This window comes from Nyctereutes procyonoides, unplaced genomic scaffold (genome assembly GCF_905146905.1).
Source record: "Nyctereutes procyonoides isolate TBG_1078 unplaced genomic scaffold, NYPRO_anot_genome, whole genome shotgun sequence".
Classification (NCBI taxonomy): Eukaryota; Metazoa; Chordata; class Mammalia; order Carnivora; family Canidae; genus Nyctereutes; species Nyctereutes procyonoides.
This window is the reverse complement of record NW_026575044.1, coordinates 14,096,290-14,105,982: the sequence shown is the minus strand read 5'-3', so window position 1 is coordinate 14,105,982 and position 9,693 is coordinate 14,096,290. Positions and strand designations below refer to the sequence as shown.

Genomic DNA, 9,693 nt, shown 5'->3' with positions numbered 1-9,693 from the left:
TCCCTGATCCCATCTCCTGAGTCTGGGACTTAACTTCCCTGTCATCTCAGTCTGGAGGGCGGGGGAGCACAGGGGAAGCAGAGCCAGGGGAAGGGCCTCACCCTCGGGGAGTCCCAAGCTCAGGGGAGACACACTGCCTTTGCCTTCAAGGAGCCCCAGTCTGACTGGAGAGGCCCAGTCCCCACCCACTGGGAGCCTCCAGTCTGATGGGGGAGACCCAGTCCTTACCCTCCAGGAGCCCCCAGTCTGATGGGGATAGCCCAGTCCCTGCCCTCCTGGACTTTCTTATTTTTTTTTAAGATTTTATTTATTTATTCATGAGAGACACACACACAGAGAGAGAGAGAGAGAGGCAGAGACACAGGCAGAGGGAGAAGCAGGCTCCATGCAGGGAGCCCGACGTGGGACTCAATCCCGGGACTCCAGGATCATGCCCTGGGCCAAAGGCAGGCACCAAACCACTGAGCCACCCAGGGATCCCCCCTCCTGGACTTCTTGGGAGGGCTTCTCTTTCCTCAACAATTTGATTCCATAAACAAACTGGTCAGAAAAACAAGAGCAGATGCTCTAGTCACAAGGGCATGAGAAGTAGGCAGGAAGAGTCTGAGAAAAGGTCACTCCAGGGTGGGCATGGGAGTGAAGCTAAGGTGGGAAGGGTGGGCTGGGGAGTCCACAGCCTGGATGGGCATCCATGGGGGCTGAGGTCAAGGATGGGGTGGGAGGGGAGGAGGTGATGCAAAAAGTAGATGGAGCCAGGCCTCAGGCTGAGGAATTAGGGTGCTTCTGGATTAAAACAAATAAAACTGGCATCCATAAACCCCAGATTCATTTCTCCATTTCTGAAAACAGCCCTCCAGCCCCCCAGGCCTGGAGCCAGAGGGCCACCCTGGACACCCCCCTTTCTCTCACCCCTCATTCCTGCCTCATGCATCACTGGGTCTCCGTGGTCCCTGACTTTCTTTCCACCCTCTGCTCCAGTCAGTCTCTCCCTGACTGCCACCTGGCCCTCCCTCCCCACCCCACCCCCCACTGCTTTCCTCTATCCATCTTCACCTGGATAGCCAGGGGGGACTCCTAAAGCACAGGTGGGATGCCACCCCCTTTAAATCCTTCACTAGCTTGTCATTACTCTTGGAAGCAAATAAGGAATATTGACTGTGGCTCTCTGAAGGCCCCCACTATCCTGCACTCCAGGCCCCAGACCCTGGGCAGCCCCAAACTGTTTTTGAGGAGGCCTAGACCCCATTGTTCTCTCTGCCTGGGGTACCTTCTCCTCTGATTCACCCCACTAAATCCCTCAGGCCCCCCTAAATTCTTTGTTCTCCAAAACACCTGCTCTCCCAACACAGCCGCCCACCCCCACTCTAAACCAGGTCTCCTCTGGTGCTCCCCTCCCTCTGCCCCTTTTCCCCCAAGTGTCTGCATTTGTGGTTTCATTGTCCCTTCCCACTAAAGGTCTATGCCCTCCTGGAGGCCCCAAGAAGGCAGGGATCTTGTCCACAGGATGCATTTCTGAGTTCCCAGCCTGAGTCAGGGCGTCAGGCTCCCAGGAGGCTCTCAGCAAATAATGGTTGGCCGCACCTATGAAAGGGCCCCCAGCTCCCCCACCCCACGACTGGCCTCCCCAGTACTCTGGACACCATCTCCCCACTCCTTGGCCCTGCCCCACTGTCCTCTGGGGCAGCACGTGGCCTCTCCTGGGGCACCTTGGTCTTGCAGGGAGAAGAGACTCACCTGCCACATACAGGCTGTGAAGCGTAACCACTGGCTGTCAGCTCTGCTGGTGGGAGAGGCCTCTTGGGGCTAGGTGGGGAGCCAAGCTCTGGAGGAGAGCTGGGCACCCACGGGCGAGTGGGTGGCATGCCGAGCAGGGGAGGAGCACGTGTAGGAAGGAGTAGGGGCCACGTCTTGAATGGCTGCTGATACCAGTCTGCACTGTATTCTGGGCAAAAAGAGGGGTCTGACCAAGGTGAGTTTGTTTTGTTTTATTGTTTCTTAAACAGAGCACTGACCTAATACAGTTTATGCTTTTTGGTGTTTTTTTTTGTTTTTAATATTTTATTTATTTATTCCTGAAAGAGAGAGAGAGAGAGAGAGGCAGAGACACAGGCAGAGGGAGAAGCAGGCTCCATGCAGGGAGCCCGACCTGGGACTCCAGGATCAGGCCCTGGGCTGAAGGTGGCGCTAAACCGCTGAGCCACCCGGGCTGCCCCAGTTTGTGTTTTGAAGGACAACCTCAGTCCTCGCATTTTGGAGGGGTGGGTCAGAGAGGTGGGACCTTCACTTTGTGGGGGCTTACTATTGCTAAGTGCTATGTCCTTTTTTTTTTTTTAAACTTTATTTATTTATTCATGAGAGAGAGAGAGGCAGGGACACAGGCAGAGGGAGAGGCAGGCTCCATGCAGGGACCTCCATGCGGGATTCAATCCCAGGACTCCAGGATCATGCCCTGAGCTGAAGGCAGACACCCAACCATTAAGCCACTCAGAGGTCCCAAGCTTGCAGCATCTGAAGTCAGCTTTCCATGATGTAGGGAAACATTCTATTTGACAGAGTTGAATGAGCAGGATAGAGGCAGGAGAAGCACTTGGCGACTTTGCCTGGATTTGGCTGGCCCCCAACTGAAGCTTCCCAGCACAAGCCTTTAGGTTACAGAACGAAGGCTCGGAGATCATGGATGGAGCAAGTGGTAGAAGTAGGACAGAACCTCTCTTCTTTTTTTGTTTTTAAAAGATATTTATTTATTCATGAGAAACAGAGAGAGAGGCAGAGACATAGGCAGAGAGAGAAGCAGGCTCCATGCAGGGAACCCTATGCAAGACTTGATCCTGGGACCCCAGGATCACACCCTGGGCCAAAGGCAGGTGCTCAACCGCTGAGCCACCCAGGCGTCCCAGAACTTCCCTTCTTCTAACACTTATGCTCACTTCACCCCATGAAGCCATGATGATGGAAAAGCAGGCCAGGCAGGCCAGCTAGAAGGTACTGCTGCGTGAAACTAGGTGAGCCATGAGATGGTCCAGTCGAGGGCCTCGGCCTGCGGAAGGAGGGCAGGCACTTGATGGGGAGATGGTGATAGAACTTGGAAGGCACCGTGCAGTGGAGCCTTGACCCAAATGAGGAGGCATGGGAAGGTGGGTGGGAGCTGGCAGGAGGGCTGTGTAGGTCTCAAGGCTGATAGCTCAGAACCAGAGGGCAGGCAGGATTACGGTCTCATCAGGAGACCTGGGTGGGAGCGAGGCCAGCCTGTGAGCATTGGTGAGCTCATCTGGAACCGCGTGGGAGGCCAAGGCCAGACCTGGGGTCTCCCACAGATGGGAGGTGGAGGATCGAAGGAACAATCAGAGGAGAGTGTGGGAGAAGGTGGGAGTCAGCTCCTTAGTACCCAGTGTCCCTGCTGAGAGGTCCAGGGCAAGCCTGGAAGCCAGGGCAGTGCAGGAGGCTGCAGGAGGAGGGGGGGGGGAGAGGGAAGGCCCCCCTCATTGTGGCCCCACTCCCCCTGCTGCTGACACACTTGCTTCTCACACCACACTTCAGAAGCAAAGTGGCACTCGTGACTTTATCTGTCCCCTTCCCAATGAACCAGAGACAGGTTGTATTTTTTTAAAACATTTTAATAAAATTAACCAATAAATATTCTACACTGTGTAGGCTACAGGGACAAGGGGTGGAAGCCAGAGGATCATCTTTCCCACTGGGGCCCTCAGGTCACTGCAGAAAGAGAGGCTGTGCTTTGGGCAGGTTCGGGACTGCTGGCTAGGGAGGGGGAGTGATTCTGGAACGGGTGATGTGGGCTCTTGCCATCCATCCCTCTTTGTTGGGGGAGGGTGTGAGTAGGGGCCCTAAAAAGCAGAATCCTGCTGGAGGCATCCCAGCATCCCCAGAAGTGAGCAGGGGGAGGGGAGAGCTAGCCTAGGAGGAAAGGGGGAGGGGCAGCCCTGGGGGGGGGCGGGGGGGGGCGGCAGTGAGGCAGGGCAAGTTGAGGGGGGCGGCTGGTGGTGCTGGGGGCTGGCTCTGGCAGCTCCTGGACCCACAGCCAGCTGCTCACTCTCGGACGTAGACCCTGGTGCACACGATATCATCAGCTGTCATGGTCTAGAGGGATAGAAGCCAGAAGTCATTGTGAACCTGGAAGGCCCATGCTCCTGTGGCTTGGGAGACCAAACCTACTTCTAGAATCAGGACCAACAGGTGGGAGCTGGTCCCCAGATGCCCTGGTGTCCTGGGAGGGAGGATGGCAATGGAGCCCCGAGGGTTTGTGCTCCAGCCTCCTCCCCGAGCCGGGAGGGTCACCCAGGGAACTGCTGGGCCTCTCGGGGCGCATGCTTTTTTCCACACAGAGGACCACATCACAGTCACAGAGTAGCACCGTGAGGGACAGGGACAGTCCTGCCCCAGCAGCCCCCCACCCCCCCCCAGGAGCTGGGGGGTGCCCAGTACAGCTGGTCTTGCACCTCCTATGCCCTAGAGTGTCTCAGAACCGCCCCCCACCGAGGCTGGTGCTGGGCTGGCGGTGGGCTGGCAGGAGGCAGGTCTTACCAGGACCAGCTCCCCGTCGTTGGTCAGCTCCCTGGTCCAGGAGGTCTTGGGGCCGTCTCCCTTCAAAAGCCTCTGCTCGCAGACCATTTTGTTTTCGCTCTCCCACTTCACCAGGCTCTACAAGAGAGAGGCCAAGTGAGTGGGGCTCGCAGCGAGGACGATGCAGCCAGAGGGACTTCATCCCCTGGGAGCGGAGCCACGAATCCTGGAGAAGACTGGAAAATGGCCTTTGGGAGATTGGGAGGCTGGGTAATGGACACCACAACGTCCCAGCACTCACCTTACAGGGTCTGCCGTCCACAGTCTGCTCCTCAAACTCTTCCCCGACCTTGAAGTTGACCTCCGTGGTCCGCACTGTGGTGGAGGTCTTGATGTAGAATGTGTCTCCCTCTTGTTTGATCTCCACTGCTGGCTTGGAAGCCGCGGCCACAGCGATTTTCCTCAGCATCACATTCACCCCTGCACAGAGAGGAGGGAGGCTGGCTTTCAGGGATGCCCCGGGCCCATGCCTCACTCATCCCCACGGTTCAGTCCAGGGCAGGGCGGCAGCACCCTGCAGGCTAGACCCCGAGGTCTAGCTCTTCACTCTCGGCATTCTTAGTTGCAGACTCTCCCTATTCCCCTCACCCAGCAGGCATCCTCACGTTGGCCCTGTTCACCTCCCTTGGGGCCCTCTGTCCACCTTGCTTGCGACCCTCCGTGATGATTCACCCCTGCCCAAGTATAGGCCAGACCCTCCCCAGCCAGGAGTTACCACTCCTGTCCTGGAAGTAGAGGCCACTTCCTCTCTGCCTTGGGCACTTCCCCTTCCTAGTGCTAGGCCAGTATTCCTTTGCCCAATCCCTGTCCCTCTCCGCAGTGGGGAGCAGAGACCCTCAGCAGTGACGAGCTGGGGCAGCTTTCCCCCTTTATAGAGCAGTCTAGCCCAAGGAAGCCAGAGGCTCCACAGTAGATCCACTGGACCCCAATGTCCACCTGGATGAGTCTCCCTTTTAGGCCAGGTGACCCTGGGCAAATGGGAGGCATGTGTGGGACCCAGCACACACAGCGCTAGGCACACCTGTCCTTTTTTTTTTTTTTTTTTGGCACACCTGTCCTTATTGCTGTCCTTATTTTTTACTGAGAAAAGGAAACCGAAGAAAAAGCCAGCGCTGAGGCTCAGACCAAGTTGCCTGCATCAGACCCTTGCTGGCCCAGCCTCCAGGTGGGATCCTGTGCTCATCTCCCCTCAAGGGACAGATGGGGACCCTGCCCTCCCCCCACCCCTATATGTTCCCTACTCTAGGATCACCCTGACCTGGGGGCGGTCAGGCCTTCTCTGTGGATTCAGAGTCTCCCGAGCCTATCCACCGTGTCCATCCCCAAACTGGACCCCTTCTCTTTGGCTCCCCTGTCATTAAGAAGGGTGGGGAAGCCAGGAGAGTGAGACAACAAGCCACCAGGTAGGCCTTGCTGGCCAGGGCCAGGTCTGAGCATCACCACCCCACTTCACCTGCCTGTGCCCCCACACTGAACCAGCAGAGAGCTTCAGAGAGGCAATGGGTGGGGACAAGAGGGCCAAGCAGGGGTAGATCAGGCAACCTGGGCTTCCTGGCCCTCTCCAGACCTGGGTTCCTAGAGAAACAAATCCTCTTTTCCCTTAGCACTAAAGCAGACCCACTTTGTTCCAGAAAGAAGAGAGTGGGAGAGCAGAGGTCTCCCCCTGGAGCCCCGGGAGCCCCCTTCTTGACTGTTGATCTCATGGGTCCAGGGAGAAGTGACCAGGATTCCCAGATCCAGTGGCCTTGGCAGAGGAGACACATCTCATCCCATCCTCACCTGGAAGTCACCTCACCATCTAACATTCACCCTTCCTGCTACAGGAGCAGAACCTGCTCACACACTCTGCCTAGCACAGTGGGTGAGACAGTTATCACCCAACACCTGAGCATTCCTCTTTAGAAAAGGGATACTTGACCAAGGGCAGAGGGGGCAAGGAGGGGCCAAGCTTCCTGCAGGGGCCAGCCTGGACTGGAGGGGCTCAGGCTCAGCGGAGAGGCCACTCCAGCCAGGGCTGTTTGTCTAATGGATCTGTTTTCAATCTGCCCCAGCAGGGCCTGAGGAGGGCACGTGGCTCTGAGAGACCCCGCAGGGAGGACAAACAGGCCAAAGACAGACAGACAACAGGGCCAGGCTTTGGCTCTTATTCTGCAGCTGGGCCTTCGGGTGTGCCCAGCCACCTCCTGCTTCATCCACTGGAGAGGGGCCAGAATCCAGGGATGGGGAAAGGAACATGTTTGGTTTTTTGGGTTTTTTGTTTTGTTTTGTTTTGTTTTGTTTTGTTTTTTAATTGCAGCAAAGGCAGAGCGGGAAAGACAGACAGGGTTTGAAGACGTATGGTGGTTTAGACGCAAGAACTAATGGCAAGGAATGATGGAAACACAGCATTCCAGACCCTTCCCAGGTCTGGACTCACTCCTACACCCTGCCTTGCATGGGCTGTGACCTCCACCTCCCCCTACCTAAGGAGGGGGTCACCGTGTTCAGCCCAGAGATCCAGGGCATGCTTACCCTCTGGCTGCTCAGCTCCTGGGGGGCTTCCCAATTGCTGAGGTCCTTAAGCAACCTCCCTCTCTTCCCAGAGCCTCTCCCCACACACCAGCGGGCACACAGGAGTTGGGAAAGGCAGAGTAGACTTAGCTTCCCCCACTTTTAACCAATACACCCAGCAGGGCTGCAGCTTCAGGGAGGGAGGGAGAAGAGAACTGGCATTTTCGGAAATGGGGGGTTGGGGTTTCACACGAAGCCATTTGTTGAAATCTAAGAAAGTGATAATTATCCAGAGTGATTTAGGATGCTGGAACTGCCCGCTGTAGGAAAATATTTGTGTCACAGATGGAGGGTGGGGGCACAGAGTGGAAAGTGCTGAAGGGAGAGGGAAGGGGCAACCGTGGGAGCTGGGGTGGCCAGTCACCTGGCAGGTGGAGCCCGGCACAGAAGGAGAAGGAACCTGCCCCGGGGACTGGGCTACTGGCAGCAGAGTGGGGGCAGAGGGGCTGGACCAGGTCCGAGGGGCTCGGCTGAGTAGGGACCCAAGCTCCCAGCCTGGGTGCAGAGTTTGCAGCCTCTGACCTGTGGAGAGCTCCCTGGCCCCACCCCGGAGGAATACTGACCTCGTGTTCTGGTTTCCATTTGATTCACAGGCTGGTCACTACAGGAGCTGGCCTCTGGGGCGCCCCGGCAGAGAAAGGATCTAAACCTCCTGGCCCTAAGGCCCCCCTGACCCAGGAGAATGGCCCCTTTTGTTGGGGATGCAGATACCCAACCTCCCGTGCCTTGACCCCCACTGTCCTTTCTTTCTCACACCCACCTCCGCTCCTGCAAGCTCCACCATCTCCTTACCCAGCACTTTGAGCAAATCCTCAAAGTTTTCCGATCGGATAATCTTCCAGTTGCCAGAGAAGTTGGGCATGGTAGAGGTGCGGGTGGCGTCCCCTTAGATGCTTTGGTTGGATCACCGGAGGCTGAGTCTTCTAGTCAAAAGGGCTGTTGCGGTGGCCTTTGCTTGGTGGTGAGACTCAGGACAGGACACGTCCCACCCAGGGCAACCCCAGAGCTGGCTTGGGCTCCGCGCCGGCAGCTTTTATACCCTGTACGGCCCGCCCCTGCCGGAGAGAGGGAGAGAGGGAGGGAAAGAGGGAGAGAGGGAGAGAGAGAGGTGGCCCCGCCCCCCGCCCCGCCCCCCACCCCACCTGGGGGGCCCTGAGCCCGGGCTCCGGATCTGGTCGCCCTCGGCGGGTCCGGGCGCTGGCCAGGGGCCAAGGCAGCTGGCTCGGGGCGAGCGCTCGGATTGGGCTCTCCACCAAGAGGAAGGGGCGCCGGGTCGGGGTGCAGATCCACGGGTCTCTCGTCGCCAGGGTCACGGCTCACCAGGTCCCCGGGCCTCCCGGACCTGACTCCTGACTCGGGGCAATCGACTCCTTGGCGCCAGACACCTAGTGACACCACCGGCGGGCGATCCCCACTCCGAGCCGAGCGGCGCTGGGCTCCACCGAGGCCTGACCTGGGTCTAGGGTGACCGCAGGGAGCTGAGAGAGCCGCGGGCGAGGCCAGGGGCGGTTGCGCCAGACACTCGAATAGGCTAATGGCGCCCCCTGCTGGAACGGCCTGGGGGTGGGAGGGGGTGCCGCGCCAGCTCCGCGGGCCTCCAAGGGGCTCAGGGCTGCGGCAGGGTCGGGGACTCTGGAGACTGGCTCAGGAGACTCCTTCCTCTTATTGAGTTGGACGGGCATCGAAGGGTTAAGCAGGAGCCCCGGGCTCGAGGCTGGGGAGGGCAGAGGTCACAGCCAATCACTTGACACGAGCTCTTAATTAAGGCTCTTTCTCCGTCTCTGGGTTCCCCAACCCCCAGAGGATCGCAGCAGGCGGCGGGGGTGGGGATGGAGGCTTGGAGCCCCCGCGCGCCGCGTGGCCACCCCAGTTGGAGGGAGACCGGGTGCTCCGGGGAGGGGTGGAGCGCGGTCTCAGGTGTCACCTCCCGCCTGCGGCTGCTCAGGAGCTCAAAGGAGGGGGCAGGGCCCAGCTCCCCACCCCGAGCCCCGTTTTGGGAGGGCTGGTTGCCAGAAACTGACGGAAGCGAGCGGGGAGCCCCAGAGAGCGGCCGGGAGGTCCGAAGCCGCAGAGTGCAGATGGGTGGAGGCGGAGGGGCCAGCAGCGCTCGGGGAGGCTGCAGGGGATGCTGCGGCCCAGCTGCCCTCGGCGAAGGCGCGCACGTGGCCCCGCTGCCGGTGCTGCACCCCCCGCCGCCACCCTTCTGGGACTGTGCTCCCAGCTCCTTGCGAGGGGAGGCAAGCAGGAAACACCCCACATCTGGTCCCTGCGCCGGCCCCTCCCTGCCAGCATGGCGGTGGGTGGAGCAGAGGACAGGCTTGCTGAGATCCTGAACCCTTTCCATTAGAGGCCTGGACCGAACTGAGAGTTGGGGGCCTTGGCTGGGGAGGAGTCGGAGGAAACAGAGCCAAAGCCGAGGGGCTGGAGGCTTCTCCAAAGACCGGAGAGGGCTGGAGCCACTGTGCTTCAAGGAGGGAAATCTCTGAATAATGGATGTGTAGAAACAGTAAAGCAGCAAGGGTGCCTTGGAGCAGGAGGTGTGGGGGTTCTATGATAGAAGGGACT

At 58.8% G+C, this 9,693-nt stretch overlaps 1 protein-coding gene across 1 annotated transcript; it reads right to left on the bottom strand.

Annotated features, from left to right (window-relative positions):
• Positions 1–3,593: 3,593 nt before the first annotated feature.
• Positions 3,594–8,215, bottom strand: CRABP2 (cellular retinoic acid binding protein 2). Its single transcript, XM_055324529.1, has 4 exons — positions 7,921–8,215; positions 4,820–4,998; positions 4,540–4,656; positions 3,594–4,095 (listed from the first exon to the last, which is right to left on the bottom strand). The coding sequence occupies exons 1-4, from the start codon at positions 7,988–7,990 to the stop codon at positions 4,045–4,047; spliced, it is 417 nt and encodes a 138-aa protein (XP_055180504.1). The 5' UTR covers positions 7,991–8,215; the 3' UTR covers positions 3,594–4,044.
• Between the last annotated feature and the right edge of the window lie 1,478 nt (positions 8,216–9,693).